Source organism: Microtus pennsylvanicus, chromosome 9 (genome assembly GCF_037038515.1).
Source record: "Microtus pennsylvanicus isolate mMicPen1 chromosome 9, mMicPen1.hap1, whole genome shotgun sequence".
Classification (NCBI taxonomy): Eukaryota; Metazoa; Chordata; class Mammalia; order Rodentia; family Cricetidae; genus Microtus; species Microtus pennsylvanicus.
Window position 1 is genome coordinate 43,098,814 of NC_134587.1, and position 18,722 is coordinate 43,117,535.

General features: G+C 47.2%; 1 protein-coding gene across 8 annotated transcripts in view; it reads left to right on the forward strand.

Annotated features, from left to right (window-relative positions):
* Positions 1-17,898, forward strand: part of Tsc1 (TSC complex subunit 1) — a 42,715-nt gene extending 24,817 nt beyond the window's left edge. For 3 of the 8 annotated variants that reach the window (XM_075985594.1, XM_075985592.1, XM_075985593.1), the window contains exons 9-23: positions 298-473; positions 1,457-1,572; positions 1,859-1,970; positions 2,259-2,377; positions 3,712-3,781; positions 4,198-4,299; positions 4,523-5,081; positions 6,430-6,473; positions 7,241-7,407; positions 8,309-8,491; positions 9,866-9,976; positions 10,584-10,706; positions 13,733-13,920; positions 13,996-14,157; positions 14,677-17,898. In XM_075985594.1, coding sequence (XP_075841709.1) covers positions 298-473; positions 1,457-1,572; positions 1,859-1,970; positions 2,259-2,377; positions 3,712-3,781; positions 4,198-4,299; positions 4,523-5,081; positions 6,430-6,473; positions 7,241-7,407; positions 8,309-8,491; positions 9,866-9,976; positions 10,584-10,706; positions 13,733-13,920; positions 13,996-14,157; positions 14,677-15,187 — 2,743 coding nt within the window. In that variant the 3' untranslated portion in view covers positions 15,188-17,898. Of the gene's footprint in view, positions 1-297; positions 474-1,456; positions 1,573-1,858; positions 1,971-2,258; positions 2,378-3,711; positions 3,782-4,155; positions 4,300-4,522; positions 5,082-6,429; positions 6,474-7,240; positions 7,408-8,308; positions 8,492-9,865; positions 9,977-10,583; positions 10,707-13,732; positions 13,921-13,995; positions 14,158-14,676 lie in introns of all 8 variants that reach the window. The other 5 variants (XM_075985589.1, XM_075985590.1, XM_075985596.1 and 2 more) reach the window with 3 other exon arrangements.
* The last annotated feature ends 824 nt before the right edge of the window (positions 17,899-18,722 follow it).

Below are 18,722 nucleotides of genomic sequence, written 5' to 3' on the forward strand. Positions count from 1 at the left end.
TCCCCAAGAGCTGCCTGTATAATCAATCTAAGAAGGTATTCTTCATCTTTGTTGGTGATGTTTTTCTTTCAAACTGTTTCTATTAATTTCATGAAATCATTTTAACTAGGGAAGGTGGTTTGTTCAATGGGTGGCTAGTTTTTATCTAGTGCTGTCCCTACCTGGATAGCATGGTTGTGCCTCATGCTTTACTAATCACAGTCCAGTGACCAGCACTGAGTTGGCCTCTTGAGGATGTAGCTAATATGGTTAGGTGGATTAGTGCATGCTTTTCTTGACTTGTGTTGCCTTTTCTAGGTGGAAGACATTAGAAACTCATGATGTTGTAATAGAGTGTGCCAAAATCTCTCTGGACCCTACAGAAGCCTCGTATGAAGACGGCTATTCTGTGTCTCACCAGCTCTCTGCCTGCCTCCCTCACCGTTCAGCTGATGTCACCACCAGCCCTTATGTAGACACACAGAATAGCTATGGTAAAAAGCAACTTTGGTCCTCTCTGCTTATACCTTCATCTCTGGAAAGCATTGTTTATATTTTTGCTTTCAGTGTGCTTCCTAGAGTAAGACTGCTTAGGGACCTCTCCCGGAATATTCTAAATTAGAGTTTACCTCTATTTTGTTTGAATTATTTTCTATTTTTAAAGCTTAAATGTTCTTACTTTCTCATCTAAGAACATTGCAGATCTCATCTAATAACATTGCAGATCCCCAGACTAGTCCTCAACATATAACTCAGTGAGGTACAAGTGCTTACATTTGGTTCCTGTGTCATAAGGGACTCAGCTTCCAGTGGAGCCCCAGACTATACACTGACATGGTCTGAGAGTCTGAATTCACAGTAGCTCTTGGCTTTAGCTGCAATGGAGGCTGCACATCAGGCTGTCAGGCATGGCGTGCCTTTTAAATTATCCTCACGTATAACTAAATCAGACCTGCTGAACTTTAACTTCCAAAGGGCATTTAAAGAATCTTTAAAGGCTGGATATGGTGGTACACTCCTTTAATCCCAACACTTAGAAGGCAGAAGCAGTGGATCTCTGAGTTCAAGGCCAGCCTGGTAGTATAGCCAGTTCTAGGGTAGTCAGGGCTACACAGTGAAACCCTTTCTCAATACAAACAAACAACCCACAAGAATCTTTAGATGTTAGTTTATTCCCAAGTATGCCCAAGCCTCTAGTGATTTTGTTTGTTTGTTTTTTAAGACAGGGTTTCTGGCTGTAATCCTGACTATCCTGGAACTCACTCTATAGATCAGGCTGGCCTCAAACTCACAGAGATCCTCCTGCGTCTATCTCCTAAATGCTGGGATTAAAAGTGTGTGCCACCAACTGCCCGGCTGCCCCTAGTGATTTTATATAGAGAATTGAGTGTTATCAGATGATCTAGAAGATTGAGGCTGTTTATCAGAATGACTCGGCACCCTATACTCACCCCTGCCTCCTTCCCTTTCATTTCAGGGGGCGCTACTTCCACCCCTTCCTCCACTTCTCGACTGATGTTGTTCAGTCCAGCTGGGCAGCTACCTCAGAGTCTGAGTTCCCCATCAACACGGCTGTTACCTGAGCCGCTGCAAGTATGGTGCCACTCAGTGTGCCTTCCCCTGCTCTCCTCCTAGTGAAGCTGGGCCATTGGTCAGGATTTAGTATGTTGGGGGCAGTTGCACACTGTGAGTTTCAGGAGGGCCCTTTAAGGGCCCATAATAGGAGCAGTGAAAGCCATTGTTACCATGTGGGCACCTTGGAGTCCAGACACTTGAAATGCAACATGCAGTTTGTAGTTGTAAACTAAACGTGGCCTAGAAATCTTGTGTAGGACGCAGTGCTCCCTTGATGATGCTGATGTTCCTTATTGATTTCTAGGCTACTCTCTGGAGCCCATCTATGGTTTGTGGTATGACCACTCCTCCTACGTCTCCTGGAAATGTCCCACCTGACTTGTCACACCCCTACAGTAAAGCCTTTGGGACCACGGGTAAGTGGGTCTTAATTGGACTTGATTGATTGGTTTGGGCCTGTGTTTTGTGACAGAGGATCTCATAGTGACTTTGGGTGCCATTTGGTGGTAATAAACTTGTTTTTTGAAACTTAATATAAGTTTCTGGACTTTTCAGAATGAGTAAAGAGATAGACACTGAGGCTGATCTGGATTCCAAGAAGTTAACTGGACAGCTATATTCGTAGTGGTAGCAGTGTTGGGAAAATGATAGCTTGTCTGATGTTTGGCTCAGCCTTTCTATGTATCGTCCTTGTCTCTGAGCAGGTGGAAAAGGAACTCCTTTGGGAACCCCGGCAACCTCTCCTCCTCCAGCCCCGCCCTGTCCCCCAGATGACTGTGTACATGGGCCAGCCTCCCAGGCCACAGCCGCACCCCCCAGGAAGGTGAGTGGCAGGCCAGAGATACCAGTGCATATCTTGTCTTGTAAATCTTAATTATGCCAAGTACCATCCTTACTTGGAATGGATGGGTTGGAACTAAATCATAATAACTGAAAATAGATGTCATCGCTTCTCAAGTATGAACTGCCAACCCTAGGACCCCGAAAGCCTTTCGTACTCAGTGGGTTAGACCAACTTTCAAATCAACATTGACTGCTGTGTGCCCTCCTTGTGTCATTGGCAGTACAAACAGTAATAAGATACTGACCCCGTAGCACAGACCAACTTAGAGACCAGACTCTTAAGGTATTGCATTCCCACCCCCACCCCCATACTCTTTCAGCTTAGAAATAGGAAAAGGGAGGGAAAAGCATGTCTACACAAAGAAACAGAAATGATGAGTTTTCATTAAATCTGGGCCTTGAAATTATGTATATACCCTTAGGAAATGTAGCTGGGTATTGTGGCACACATTTGATTCACGCTCCAGAGGCTGAGGCATGAGGATTGTGAATTCAAGGCCAGTATAGATGCAGTGAGACCCTGTCTCAAAAGAGCAAGTAAAATAAGAAATGTACTCAGAGCGTGTTTTATTGCATGCTGCAAGATGAGGAGAGTCCTACCTCGTAGCTGTTTGAGTTGGAGCTGAACTAGCTGCTTTTTTTCTATGGAGCACAATTTATCTGAAAGACAAGTGACTGACAGATGATTTATTCAGGCCTGAATATTTAGCAGGAAATTTCTTTTTAATTGATTTTTTTTTCAGATTCAGTATAAGCTAATGGATTTCATTATGACATTTTCATACTTATACTTTGCTCATATTTTCTTCTTCTCCTACCTGTGACAGTTTCTTAAATGATGAACCAAGTCTGTCACTTCAAGGTAAACATCTGACAATAATTTATAGCCAATAATAAAATCCAATTATTTGCAAGTGAAAATAGGCCATTAAAAAGCTCATAAGCCTAGGGCCTGGCATGGTGATGCAAGCCTTTAGCTGCAGCACTTGGGAGGCAGAAGCAGTTGGATCTCTGTGAGTTTGAGGCCAGCCTGGTCTATGTAGCAGGCTCTAGGTCTTCCATTGCTACATAGATCCTATCTCCAATAAACAACCTGGCCAGGCATAGTGGCACACACCTTTAATCCCAGCGCTCAGGAGGCAGAGGCAGGTCAATCTCTGAGTTTGATGTCAGCCTGATTTACATAATGAGTTCCAGGATAGCCAGGGCTACACAGAGAAACACTGTCTTCAAAAACAGTGGACTGACCTTTAAACCCGTTACTGTGTGCCACAGAACATGCCCAGCATTTTCACTGTTTGCTTCCATTTTCAGGAAGAAAGAGCAGATTCCTCAAGGCCTCACCTGCAGAGACAGCAGTATCCTCTAAATGACCGAGGACTAGGTAAACTCCCTGGGTAATGATGGACCTGGCTTGTCTCTTTGCATTGAACTCCATAGTTTCAAAGCTAAGCTAGGTGGGAGAAGGGTGTTCTGGAGGAATAGTGCTGATGGCGACATAGAGGCACACAACAATACCAGTATTAGAAAGCTGTTAAGCTATTACCGGAAATGTGTCTGCTTTGAGCAGATCAAACTAGGTGATTTTATCTATCATGAGAGACATTATGGTCTGAGAAGTGTATTTTTTGTGGGGTTGGGTTTGGAACTTTTGTAAATGCTGTATAAGTTCTCTTTCATAATGGTCCCAGCTTTGTTGCTTCATCTGGAAAAACCATTGTAAATGTGTGTGCAGTGTTTCAGCTTTGTGTTTTGCAGGGGTTAGCCAGTGTGACCGGCATTGTCTCTATCTTTCTGCAGAGGATTTGCCTTCAAGCAAATCTGTTACTCTGGGGAATCTATCAGATTTCCTAGGTGACTTGGCTTCTGAGGAAGACAGTATTGAGAAAGATAAGGAAGAAGGTAATATGTGTGGGTTGCTACAAGGTGGTGAAAGTATCTTGTTTCTGTCTCAGAGTCATAACTCACGAGCTTGCTAGACTTTCTGTGTTGAGGTGAAAAGTAGTGTTCCTGCATGTACAGGGAAAGTGTCGTCTGCTTTAATTCCCCTGTAGTACACAAACCCAAGCCCATTTGCCTGGTTGAGTGTTTACAGGGTTTCCTTGTTTCCCTACCCTCATTTCAGCTGCGATATCTAAAGAACTTTCTGAGATCACCACTGCAGAGGCGGATCCTGTAGTTCCTCGAGGGGGCTTTGACTCTCCCTTCTACCGAGACAGTCTCTCTGGTTCTCAGCGGAAGACTCATTGGACAGCCTCTGGGACTCAGGGCTCCAGCGTCAACCCTGAGACTTTGCACTCCTCTCTGGACAAACATGGGCCTGACACACCAAAGCAAGCCTTTACTCCTATAGACCCACCCTCTGGCAGTGCTGATGCCAGTCCCGCTGGGGACAGAGATCGCCAGACTTCTCTGGAAACCAGTATCCTCACTCCCAGCCCTTGCAAAATTCCACCTCAGAGAGGAGTGAGCTTTGGAAGTGGTCAGCCTCCCCCATATGATCATCTCTTTGAGGTGGCCTTGCCAAAGACTGCCTGTCACTTTGTCAGCAAGAAGACTGAGGAGCTGCTGAAGAAAGTGAAAGGAAACCCTGAGGAAGACTGTGCGCCCTCTACCTCCCCAATGGAAGTACTGGACAGACTGATAGAGCAGGGAGCAGATGCGCACAGCAAGGAGCTGAGCAAGTAAGCCTGGGCCCTGTTGTTGTTTCTAGACAGCACAGGGCCACGAAGGCAGAGCAGGACTATCCCTTTCCACTTGTACCCGAGGCAGCTGGTTCTCTTGTGTTGTCTTAGATATCCTTTTATTTTGTTGCTTTCCCAGGTCTAGAGCATGGGTACTTGTGCCTGGATGATCTGTGAGAGAGACAATGGCCGCTTGTAAATAAGTCAGTACAGGTCATTCTGTGCCTCTGTTCTGTGAGGATGCTCCAGTGGGTGTTTGCACATCTGTTCTCCGAAAAGCAGGCATTAAAAATGAGGTTATAATAGCTCAGAGAAAGTAACACTGATTTCAGTATATCCTCCAGTTTAGGTTTCTGTTTTCTCTTATGCTGTGCTGAAAGATGACATTATCAGCACATGGACTGCTTAAGAGCTGAGGCAGCTTTCAGTCTTTTTTTCCTTACCCTCTCAGGGAATTCCAAGGGAAGAGAAAGAATTACCTGGCTAAGTTGGGGCTGATCCTTTTGCTGCTGGTTCTTGGGAAATGTTAGCTTAATCTTTTGTTTGTTTGTTTTGAGACAGAATCTCACTGTGTAGCCCAGGCTAGTCTGGAATTCATGATCTTCTTACTATGGTCTCCCAAGAGCTGAGACGACAAGGTACCACCACACCTGGCTATTTTTCACCTTTTTGTTTATATAATACTCTAAGGTGGAATTTGATAAGAATTGTAATATTTAAAACTCCACTTATAAAATGAAACTTGGTGTATTGGAATCAAGTAGATGACTTGCATTTATCTTAACAGGGTGACAGTAGCTTGTCCAAGGAGAGTAACTCTGTGTGTGGAGGGAGTAGGGCTCAATGTTTTCTGGAAAAGGGTGGTTGGACACAGATCCTATGGCACAGCCACTAAGCCAAGGAGTTCAGTGCTAGCGTTGAGACTTAGTTATATGCAGTGGGCTGCCTGCCCCTTCCCAGTCACCAAGACTTCGTTCCAGTTTAGCCATAGACTTGGGAGTATGGAAGTTCTCTGAAGTAACTGTAGATTCTGACCTTGCTACAGCTAAAAGTCCATATTTTTTTGGCCGAGGATGTACCCCAGTTGGTAGAGTGTTTGCCTAGCATTCATAAAGCCCTTTATTTGATCACCAGCACCATATAATAAAATGGCCCATACCTGCAGTTCCTGCACTTGGGAGATGGAAGCAGGAGGTTCAGAAGTTCAACATCGTCCTTGGCTATACAGCAAGTTCAAAGCCAGCCTGGGTTGCATGAGACTTTCTCAGAACACCATCACCAACAATAGAAAGTCCAGATTTGTGTTTTCTAGGTTAGACCAGTAACTTATTATAAAATCTTTTCCTAGGTTGTCCTTACCCAGCAAATCTGTTGACTGGACCCACTTTGGAGGTAAAGTTGTTGCTTCAGCACACATCCAGCCCTACTCATCCCTTTTCTGTACTTGAAGGGTGCCCTCAGGAAGGGGCTTCCTTTGGCTCCTGTTCTAGTTGGCGAGAGGATCTCAAGTATTGCAAACTCAATGTTTCATATTTTTAAGGAGTGGCAAGTACTATGAACTTGGGAGTTCAATGAAAAAGTAAGCACCAGGTTTCGCTAGTAAAGATCTGCATGGTGGGAATGTGCTGGGAAGTCTCCCTGGGAAGCATAGAAGTGAGGGAGCAGTGGCAGAGGGAAAGGAGGTCAGAAATACCTCCATGATCAGGTTTCCTGCCTCAGGAGCCCTCCTTGGTACCACCTTTAGATTCTTTAAAGGGAAGGCAAGTAGAAGATTTTTCCTTCTCTTAAGAATGGTGGTGCTGGGATCTCACACACTGATTGGTTAGGTCAGAATTGTGTGCACACATGTGTGGACACGATCTCTCACTGGCCTAGAGCTTGCTACTGTACCAAGGCAGGCTGGCTAGTGAGCCCCAAGGGTCTGCCTGTCTTTGCTTTCCCAGTGCTGGGATTACAGGCACAAACTTCCATGCCTAACTCTTTCTTCATGGGTTTTGGATATCAAACCAGTCCTCCATGCTTGCACGGCAAGCATTTCATGGATGGGCTGTCTTCTAAGACCCCAAGGATTATGTTTCTTAAGTAAGGCGCATGGGAGGCCCTTAATGGAACTGTGTGTAAAAGGCCTTTCTGCCACCTTCCCTCTGCTTTAAAATCAGGCTCTCCTCCCTCAGATGAGATCCGCACCCTCCGAGATCAGTTGCTTTTACTGCACAACCAGCTGCTGTATGAGCGGTTCAAGCGGCAGCAGCACGCCCTCAGGAACAGAAGGCTCCTGCGCAAGGTGATCAGGGCAGCCGCTCTGGAGGAGCACAATGCGGCCATGGTGAGCAGGCAGGGGTATCCATTCACATGATGGCTTATGGAGAGCAGCTGCCAAATAGGAGAGTAGCCTTTGTCAGTCCCAGCTCCGCTCTAATGGCTCGGGGGCAAGCCACTTAGCCTGTGAGGTACAGGTATACCCAGCTGGACCTCAGAACTCCTTAAGTTCTCAGGAACCATGAGAACCATGAATGTGAAGGGCCCATGTAGTTTTATTTTTCCTGCTGGTAAGCTATTTCATGGTACAGAACTGAAGGGGTTTGATGTCATGGGAATACAGCCAACCAGATCTGGACTTTGAATGGTGGATTTTACCTTTCGTGTTTTTTTGTTTGTTTGTTTTGGGTTTGGTGGAGGGTTGTTTATCTGTTTGAGATAGGGTCCCTCCGTATATCCCTGGAACTGGAACTCACTGTGTAGAGCAGGCTAGCCTCAGACTCACAGAGATCCGCCTGCCTCTGCCTCCTGAGTGCTGGGATTAAAGGCGTGCGCCACCTCACCTGGTTTATCTTAAGCCTTTTGATGCCTCTTTACCCATTCTGTAGACAAAAAATGATAGTGACAGTCTGCGTTGTACCCTGTGGTGTTAAATTGTACCAATGAGCATTTGCCTTGTGCCTGGTACACTGGGTGATGGTGAGGACTAAAGCACTATATATCGAGGGTCTTCCTCAGTTGGCAGCTAGGACTTCAGCAATTAAAAGAAGCATGGTGTTTCTTAAGGAAAGTTCCATGTGCTCACGTGGAGTTTGGAAAACAATGACAGTAGAAAGGTACCAGGCTGGTAAATACATGATGAAAACTCCAGGGCAGTGTGTGTGGTCAGTGTTGGTGATGTGTTAAGCTTGAGTGTCACTGCCTGTGTTGGGTGGCCCCTAAAATGATGCTGTCCCTTCCTTTGCTAGAAAGATCAGTTGAAGTTACAAGAGGAAGACATCAAGATGTGGAAGGTGAGTCTTCAGAAAGAACGAACTCGATACAGTCAGCTTCAGGAACAGCATGACACCATGGTGACCCAACTGCACAGCCAGATCAGACAGCTGCAGCATGACCGGGAAGAATTCTACAACCAGAGCCAGGAGTTACAGGTATCAGCTGCTGTACAGACGGATGACAGTAGACGACGTGGCATCAGCTGTGTCCTGTCACCTTACCTTACTCGTCTTGCCTGAGACGAATACTTTGCTTTCTGAAATGATGAGCTTATTTCATGTTGCATAGTTCTTTTTTTTTTTTTTTTTTTTTTTTTTTTTGGTTTTCGAGACAGGGTTTCTCTGTGGCTTTGGAGCCTGTCCTGGAACTAGCTCTGTCGACCAGGCTGGTCTCGAACTCACAGAGATCCGCCTGCCTCTGCCTCCCGAGTGCTGGGATTAAAGGCGTGCGCCACCACCGCCCGGCTGCATAGTTCTTACTGAGGACAGAAGTTCCTGGCTTTCTTGGTTCATAGTTTCCTTAGTTCTCTGGAGCCAAAAGAAACAATTTAGGGGCTGGAGAGATGGCTCAGAGGTTAAGAGCACTGACTGCTCTTCCAGAGGTCCTGAGTTCAATTCCCAGCAACCACATGGTGGCTCACAACCATCTGTAATATCTGGTGCCCTCTTCTGGCATGCGAGTATACATAGACGGAATGTTGTATACATAATAAATAAATAAATCTTTAAAAAAAAAAAAGAAACAATTTAATGTTCCTCTAAGCCAATGTTTTGCAACCTGTAGGTTGTGACCATTGGAAAACTCTTTATTTCCAATGGTCTTAGGAACTGAGACACCACTCAGTAGCAAAATTACAGTTATGAAGTAACAATGAAAATAAATTTATGGCTGGGGCTTCCTAAGACCATCAGAAATGTTTTCTGATAATCATGATCCACAGGTTGAGAACTGTTGCTCTAAGCAGACAAACACTCAGTGAGACTGATTCCTCCTGACATAGTTGCTGGGTGGAAACAGCACACCTACATTTAAAATATTTTAAACTTCACTTTAAAATAGGTATGATTGCCAAGGTCATGTGACCCTGTTGACCCCACACAGTGTTCTGGCCAGGAATCAGTAGACAGTGACACTCTCATTTCCATTCTGTTTTCTCATTTGCTTTTTTTAATCACAAAAGCCACCAAAAGTCCAACTTTGCCAGGACACATCCACAGGCACATGGCCTGTCTCTACCAACTCCAACTAATTGGTAGTTCCCATGATATCCCGCAGAGGTCACTGTGGTCCCCTTAAAAAGTGAAAAGTCTGGGCCACATTTCTTTGTGGCTGCCTGGCCTGGGACAGGCAGTTTGGGAACTGTAAGGATCAAGTCTTTGGGAATTTTCCCCCTTTCTTTTTTACCTTTATGGAATCTCTCCTTTAAAATGAAACTGATGGACAAGAGAGCAGTCAAGGAACAGAGCATGCCCAGCTCTGCCTGTGCCCATAGGTGCTCTTGTAACCTCACAACCAACTCTCTTTGATAGACAAAACTGGAGGACTGCAGGAACATGATTGCAGAGCTGCGGGCGGAGCTGAAGAAGGCCAACTACAAGGTGTGCCACACTGAGCTGCTGCTCAGCCAGGTTTCTCAGAAGGTAAGACAAGACCCCACCTGCTGACTCTTGGTTCAGGCCAGGCAGATATACTACTTGTATGTATGTATTGGTGCTCCAGCAGAGAAAAGTTCTACCTAGGAAACATTTGGCAACGTCTGAAGACACTGGTGCTCCTGACAGTGAGTGGGTAGGGGGCCTGGGTACTGCCAAATGCAGCATTCCCTCCAGAGCAGACAGCCCTCACAATAAATGTGCCTAATGTGCTGGGGCCAGGCACATCCCACGGAGCCCTTTTTTAATACCTTGTTTATGAAATATAAACAGTTTGTTAAGGCTTTTGAGCTGTGACTCCCCATAGGGATTCAATGACATCTCTGTGTCATGTATTCAAAAACGGGTGAGTTCACTGGGGCTGTATCTGCGCCAGTGTTCTTGGACTAGCTACAATGAAATATATCCATGTTGCTTCTGTACAGAGCACAACCCAAGTATATTTCTGCTGCCCTTAGGTGCTTTCTCCTCCACTAGCCCTGGACTCAGGTTTATTCTACCCTGCATTACCCTGTGCTCCTCGAGAGTCACTGTCACTGTCTGTTGACTAGTTTTGCCGTGCTGAACTTGCACTTTCTCACTTCCATCTGGACAGCTCTCCAATAGTGAGTCGGTGCAGCAGCAGATGGAGTTCTTGAATAGGCAGCTTCTGGTACTCGGGGAGGTCAATGAGCTGTACTTGGAGCAGCTGCAAAGCAAGCATCCCGACACCACCAAGGTATGTAGCCAGGGCACTGAGAGGCAGAAAACTGTGCCGCCTGGCCCCATATTCTGCAGAGCAGCCAGGCCCAACCACCTAGCACTGGCCAGTCATTGGAGGGCATGGAGCAGGCATGTGCTCTAGTGGGACTGCTTTGCAGGGGTACTTTTCCCACGACTGTGACAAACCTCCTGAAAAAGCAGCCCAAGCAAGGAAGGTTTACTGGCTCACAATTTTAAGGATCTAGCCATCTTGTCCAGGAAGGCATGGTGGCAGCAGTATGAGGCATCTGGTCACATTGTATCCACAGTCAAGAAGCAGAGAGAGATTCATGCTCATCTTACATTCTCCCTTTTATTCATTCTGGGACCCCAGCCTATGGGATGGCGCTGCCCATATTTAGGATTGGTCCTACCACTTCAGTTAGCTTAGTCTACATTAGTCTCTTCCAGAGAGACCCAGAGGTTTGTTTCCATAGTGATTTGTATCCCATAGGTCACCAAGTTTGGCCGTCACACAGTGCAAGTATGAGCTGTAACTGCTGCAGAGCAGGAGGGAGGGGAAAGATGGGGGCACCCAGCTCTGTCTAGCCCACCTTTCAGGACCTAGGGTGTGTGGGTGCTGCTATGACCCAGCACTCATGCTGCTTTGTTTCCTTTTCCCTGTGACTCTGGTCCTACCGATGTTTGCTTCAGTTCTGGTGTCGGCATCAAGGCCTGTTAATGTTTACCGGTGCTAAGACAGACGTCCATGTCACTGTACAGTCAGCCTCGGGCGGTATTAGTAAAGGAACTGGGTTGGAATTTCAAGAATGTACTCTGATGCTCTTGATGCTCTTCCATCAAGTGCCTTTAGCACCCTTGGGTCAAGGCTCTATGAAATGTTATTTGTGGTCTCCAAGTGGACAATGTTGTCTCAGAACTGAAGAGACGTCATTTGTAGTAGAGTTGCTTCTTACTTCTCAGCTCTTTTCAGCCTCCGGTTCAGATTCTGGAGAATGTCAAAAGTGAAACTGTCTAGACTCCAACAATGAATTACTCTGAAAGCAGAATAGTTTCTAGAGAATGTGGGGAACAGACCCAAGGACCCCCACCCACCCACCCAAAGAGCTTGCTAAGGTGCATTGTTTTTTGAGATAGGGTCTGCCTATGTAGCCTTGGCTGCCCTGAAACACTCTACATAGACCAAGCTAGTCTTAAACTCAAAGAGATCCACTTATCTCTGCCTCTCATGTGCTAGGATTAAAGGTGTTGCCACCATGTCTGGCTGCTGCTGAAACAACTTTTTGATGCCTCCAGAGAGATGATGCCTAGCTGGACCGACTTCTGTTACTCGGACTCCTGAGCCCATTAGCAGCCTTGTTCCCTCTTGGGCGCTGTTTCACAGTTATGAATTGGGAAGCCCACTTGTTAGGTGGGCTGCCTTCTGTTGTATATCACAAAACGAACAATCTCACTTAACAATACAGAATTTTATTACTGTACTTGATGAAAGTCCTGAGACAGATGAATTCCAAGTTTTTCAAGGTGGCAGTTTGGGACCAGCATGAAGGAGCCAGGCTCTTTGTGCTCTTCTCCCCGCCATCTTAGCTGTTAGTCTTGCCCACTGGTGTGTCAAGTGCCCCAAGTTCAACCCTCACAGGCCAACCACATGGTATTCCCAGGAGGAGGCGAGTACCCCCTCCTATGGGTGGGTGTCTCTCAGAACAACCCTTCTCAAAATCCTCTGCACGCTTTTAGTCCTATGTCCCTTTCTGTTAGGTTTGCGTGGTACTTGTTACTACCCTGTGAGGGCCTGAGCAGGCCAAGATCTGCCCCTAGGTGTGGATCTGGGTCCCTGTTCTTCAGACCCATGGAAGAGGTGCAGGCATCTGACAGGCTGTGAGGTTACTGAGATGCCCAGGACTTGCCGTTTTAGTTCCTTGTGTGAGTATCCATAGATAAGTACAGGTGCTACTGTTGCTGTCCAGGGTGGGTTCTAGGGCCCTACAAATCTCCAGATGGTTAGTTCCTCAGAAGATGTGGTGTTGGCCCAGAATACCCCCATGTCCTGTAACCATCTCTAGATCACGTGCACAAGTCAGGTAAATACTATATAAGCAGCTGTTACACTATATTCAAGAATAATGACAAGACCCCAGCGTGGCACACTCAGTGCACACAGTGAACATGTTGAATTTTTGCTGTGGAAGGTGACTGTGCTGCCGCTGTAACAGAAGTCATTACCTGGGGCTATTCAGCACAGCTGGAGTGGCCATTTTTCAGCCATTTCTACCTTCTGCTTTCTGGAAATGTCTGATTCACTGGTCAGCATTGAGGCTTGGTGCCTTCCAGAAAGGTTACCTTCTTGCAATTTAACAGTTTAGGATCTTTTTTGAAAAACTTGTATGGTGTCGGGTGTGTGTGTTTGTGTGTGTTTTAAACAATTGCTAGGAAAGCCTTCTTTCCACCTTTGGGAGCACATCAGTCTACACTTACTGTGGATTTCCCGATGCAGGCAGGCCACCTGTATAGCTTGGCTGACAAGCTTTGGCAGGTATCCAGCCTGAAAATGCTTTTTCTCCTGAGCAGACATATTCTTTTTGTGTCCCCATCTCAGCTGCTAGTCGAAGAGGGAGGAAGGGTAAAAAGAGGGCAAATGGCCAGTGCCATTCACCTGACGCTACAGCTGTGCAAAGTGGCTTATTCAATGCATTTTATGACAAGCATGATCCTGTGGGCGATGGTCCACTTTTGTGTCTTTTTACTGGTACTGTATGCACCCTGCAAACAGAGCAAATACGTGCTTCCTCTTACAGAGTCCTAACATTAGCTCTCAGGGTACTTGCGGTTCCTGACTTTTGTAAACATGCTGTGGTGACTGTTGTACAACATGGCGTCCATGTTTCAGATGGTTTCCTCAGTGGTAGACATCAGAAATGCCCAGGAAGCCACCCTCACTCAGTTGGGTGAGGACACTAAGTGCCTCTCAGTGTTGGGGACACTTCTTGTTGAGTTACATTGCACAGTTGTCTATAAGTACTGACTCTACACCTTTTTTTATAGGAAGTAGAAATGATGAAAACTGCATATCGGAAAGAACTAGAAAAGAACAGAAGCCATCTTCTCCAGCAGAACCAGAGGCTGGAGGCCTCACAGAAGCGAGTGGTGGAACTGGAATCTCTTCTGGCCAAGAAAGACCACCTTCTCCTAGAACAGAAGAAATACCTTGAGGATGTCAAGAGCCAGGCGAGGTGACTCACAGGAAAGGTGAGGGTAGGGTAGGGGTGAGTCCCCTCCCATGTTCTGAAGTAGGCCCTGTCTTTCAGTGGACAGCTGCAGGCTGCAGAGAGCAGGTATGAGGCTCAGAAGAAGATCACCCGGGTGTTGGAACTGGAGATTCTAGACTTGTACGGCAGGTTGGAGAAAGATGGCCGCCTAAGGAAACTAGAAGAGGACAAAGCAGAAACAGCAGAAGCAGCAGAAGAGAGGTGAGAACGGCTGCATCAGGGCTCTGGGAGGCTCTGCGCGAGGGACCACAGCCAGCCAGGCAGCCTGGCAGTGACAAGCAGCTGAGCTGCTGTCCTCTGCTCAGTCCTTTATAGAGAGTCATCTGGTTGTCTCCCGGCCACACTCAATTATCCACCCTTCCATTGCAGACGTCATCCAGTATAACCCCAGTTGTTGTTACTCCAAGTAACAACTCCTCTTGTGTCTACTATTACAAACAGAGTGGGGGGAGTTGAAGGGATGGCTCAGTGGTTAAGAGCACTGGCTGCTTTTGCAAAAGAACCTTAGTTTGGTTCCCAGCACCTAGGTGAACCATTTGTAATTCCACTTCCAGGGAATTTGACACTGTCTTCTGGCCTCCTCAGGAATCAGTCACACACTCAAATATATAAAAATTTTAATTAGAGAATGGGCAAGCCAGGTCCAGGGAGCAACTATAATTTTCCATTTCCCCAAGAGTGCTACAGTTACCAACTGCATTCCTTCTGGGTCTCTTACAGGCTTGACTGTTGTAGTGACGGCTGCTCAGATTCCTTGATAGGGCATAATGAAGAGGCTTCTGGCCACAACGGTGAGACCAGGACCTCCAGGCCTAGTGGTACCCGGGTCAGCTGTGGAGGCAGAAGCACTGGAGGCAGCAGCAGCAGCAGCAGTGAGCTTTCCACTCCAGAGAAACCCCCGAGCCAGAGGTTCAGCAGCCGCTGGGAAACCACTGTGGGTGAGCCCTCCAGCAGCATCCCCACTGTTGGCTCACTTCCCAGTTCCAAAAGCTTCCTGGGCATGAAGGCCCGGGAACTGTTCCGTAATAAGAGTGAGAGCCAGTGTGATGAGGACGGTGTGACCAGCAGTAGCCTTTCTGAGACACTAAAGACGGAACTGGGCAAAGACTCAGGCGTGGAAAACAAGACTCCCTTTAATCTAGAAGCCTCACACCCATCTTCCCCAAACTCGGACAGTGTGGGGCAGCTCCACATCATGGACTACAATGAGACTCATCACGAGCACAGCTGAGGGGGTCTGTCAGTGTTAATTTGCGTCTTTGTCAGCACAGATCAGGAGGTGTGAATGCACGTTCTAGGCGTTTCTGTTTCCAGGGTCCGAGCGGCTGCTTGTGCAGTGGGAATGGGACAGAGGTCCTTTTGACAGCTGGCGGAATGTGGGATGATGGTTTTTGGGTCTGGCATTGAGATGCTTTCCTTCACCCCACCCCAGCCTCTTTCATTTACCTAGCAGTATGTACTAATTGAGGGCCTGTGTGTGTCCCTTGTAGCTTTATTTTCTTCCTTCCTCCCACCAAATGGTTGTGTCCTTTGAACCTGTGCAATATGAGGCCAAATTTCATCTTTGGGTCCAACACACCACTCTGCTTTCCTGAGGTGCAGATAGATAGGTGGCTCTTGGGTAGACCAGGCAGTTAGTGGCACTGCAGGTAAATCCAGTTTTGTCCCTTCCAGGAGGATGTAGCCTACAAAGTAAATTGTCTTTACAGGAGCGTTTCTGCTGCTCTTTTAGATGCTGAAGTTTGACATCTAAAGCCACAGATGTAGAGAAACTGACTCATTCACCTCTGCCTTCTTTCAGAAGCTTGGATATGCTTCCTAGAAGGCTCTGCGAGAATACCAGTTGTTCTGATAGTGTAGTTGGCGCTGTGGAGGCCACACTGCCTTACTCTCTGGAAAGCTCTTATCCCTCTCCCCCACTACCTCTTATTTATTTGGTATTTGCTTGAATGTTGGCACCATGCTGCCTGTGGGTGGTTGTGTAGGTGGTCGTTCTGCAGTCCGCAGATAGTGGGGAGTGGTCACTAGGAGAGGCACCCAGGATACTCGTGCACATGTGGAAGTGTGCCTTTGGCTGGTCCCATCCAGCTGAGCCATGGTTCCACCCTTCAGTCTGTTTGCCTCCCCTCGTCCACGTCTCTGATTACCAGCTGCTTTGTGATTCTGCAGCAGACAGGCTCAGAAGAGTCAGAATTTCCTTAGAGTTTATGTGACGATTGTTCTCCGGCTGGGAATGCCTCACTATAGTAGGTTCTAGCAGCTTTTTACACCAATTCTGACTTTGCAGGAGAGAGTCCCCCTGGAGCTTCATGTCAAACACCTCTGTTGGGAACAGCAGAGCGACTCAGAGTCTGGGAGGGTTGATGGAGGTTGGTAGCCTGTACCACTGCCTTCCCTCATGCTCATGAGAGGTGACACGTGTTCCATCAGAACAAGGTGGTGGCAGAGAGCCCAAGCTTGACCAATGCTCCTGAAATAAATGCTGGAAGTGTAAGAGTTGTTGCCTGATATTCTGGACCAGGCAAGGAGACACTTGGGAAGGAGCCAAGAGCTTGGTTTTCTTGTTTCTATTCTATCTAGTGTATAAAGAACAGAAGGGTTTAGCTACAACAAAGGTAAAAGAAAACTAATGGTATGAAATTTTATTGCATATGGAAGTTTCCAGCCTGAGGATGGACGTCTTTTTTAAAGTGTCGCAGTAATTATCCTAGATTCCCTGAGTAAGGTGAGACTCGTCACCATGGCAGTACTGGCTGGAGACCTGTTAGGGCCGTATCTTTGCCACAGCTAGCCCACAGAAAGACAACGCCACTGACTATTCTCAGACCAGCAGAGGGCAGCAATTGCCCCTTGACGATAATGCCATGCTTTTCATTTAGGTCTGCCCAGAGGAAGGCTGAAAACCTAGTGTTCTCTCACCTGATCCATTGTAGAAAAGGGCAGATGAACAGACTGGGAAAAAGATCTCACAGTTAATGGGGAAACACTGCTCCTAAGAACCCTCCTTCCCCCGCCACCACATACACACAAGGTCTGTGCCAGAGAACCAAGCCTTTTTCCAGTAGAAAGAAAACTTACAGACTGCACAAGTGCTGAAGTTGAGGGAGAGGAGACAGCAGCATGGTACAGGCTGGAGCTCTGTACCCAGTGATAGAACCTGAGCATCCTGTGTGGCTTGAGTTCTAGAAGGCTGTTGAGGCATTTTTTTTTTTTCCAACTAAGGTTGGGAGACTGACCTGAAATCTTCTTGAAGGCACCCAGCCTAAACATTTACTCTTTCCAAAGGATTTGAGAATCTGTGGGTGGAAGCTTCTGTTTAGAGGACAGTGACAGAACATCCAGGGATCAGTGGGTCACCTGATGCTGCTGCAGTCAGGAGGGAAACTTCTGAAAGGCAGCTGTGGTGTAGGCCAAGGTATGGAGCAGTAGGTGTCATGGGCAGCCTGGTGTGTGTGAATGCTGAGCTTGAATGACTCCATCCTTAAATCACTTGGAGTCTGTGCTGTGGTTGTCAATGGGACCCAGGGAGACGGGAGACTATGTCTCCTGCAGTCTGGAATCTGTTAAAAGCAGCAGTACAATGCCACTGGAGTGGAGGAGCAGGTCAGTGCCTGGGAGAGGAACTAAGCACGCATCTGTCTAACATTCCTCCCTGACGTCCATAAGAACTTGCTTTAGGAGCAAGAGCAACATGACCGTGAACATGAGGGGCAGTCTCTAAATGGCATCCCCGGAGCAGGCAGCACAGCTGCCAGGGGCGAATGCTGACCTTGATAGCTTTGCTGACCCTTTCAGGAGGAAAGTCTATTCAATCTTCTGGACTAAGCTGCAGAAGCTTCTAACTATTTGTGACATGGTTAGCAGGGAGTCACTCTTCTTAGAAGGCAAACTCAAAACCCAGGAAAAGTCCTGGAAGCCACAGGTGGTTAAAAAAAAGAAAAACCTCCCCAAGCTGCTCTGGCCAGTGACCAGTGCCTCCCTGGGTGGTGGTGGCACATCAAGTGACAAGACTCAGGGCCATTTGCAGCATCTGTGGGCTCTAGTGCTCTGAGGAGAATGAGAGAATGTTAGCAGTTGAGTGGTTGAAGATGAAAAGACCTGAGAGCAGAGCACAGAGCTCAGGCCGACAGGGTAGAAATCGAGCCATGTGTAGTGTGGTGTGAGACCGGCCAGTAGGGACCTACCACTTGAAGCCAGAAAGAACTAAAGAACAAACAGAAGTACTGTAGTAAGGTGCTCGTCCTCCCGAGCAGTAAAGGTGAAAGACACTGGGTGAGCTGGCAGAGGTGTAGGCATTGCACGGCTCTGCTGGCAGCACGTATGGAGTCTGCCTTGGCCAGAGGCCAATGGTCCTGCACACTGTGACTCAAATGGCAGCCTGCATCTGCTGCACCTTCACCCCAAGGCTGTAAATCCACTGCTGTGTACACTGGAAATACATCCAGTGTGGGTGTTTGTGTCCTTGTATACATCCAGAGATCTGTGGCATGTGCCTCCATCCTCCCTTTACCCCCACCTACTCCCTACCCCCAGTTTGCTGCAGTCACTGATTGCCTTGGGTTTAGCCTATCTGTGTAGGTAAAAATGGGAACTGGCCCTTGAGCTGCTGCCCTGACCCACGTTCCCATTCAGCGTCCCAGTCTGTGAGCTCCTGGTGTGCCCAGGGGAGCAGTGTTTCTGATCTCACCCATGTGTTTAAATGCGCTGTAGAGAAGCAGCTGCAGCTACATTGGAAACTGCACCCTGACCACTTTGGGTCTCAGAAT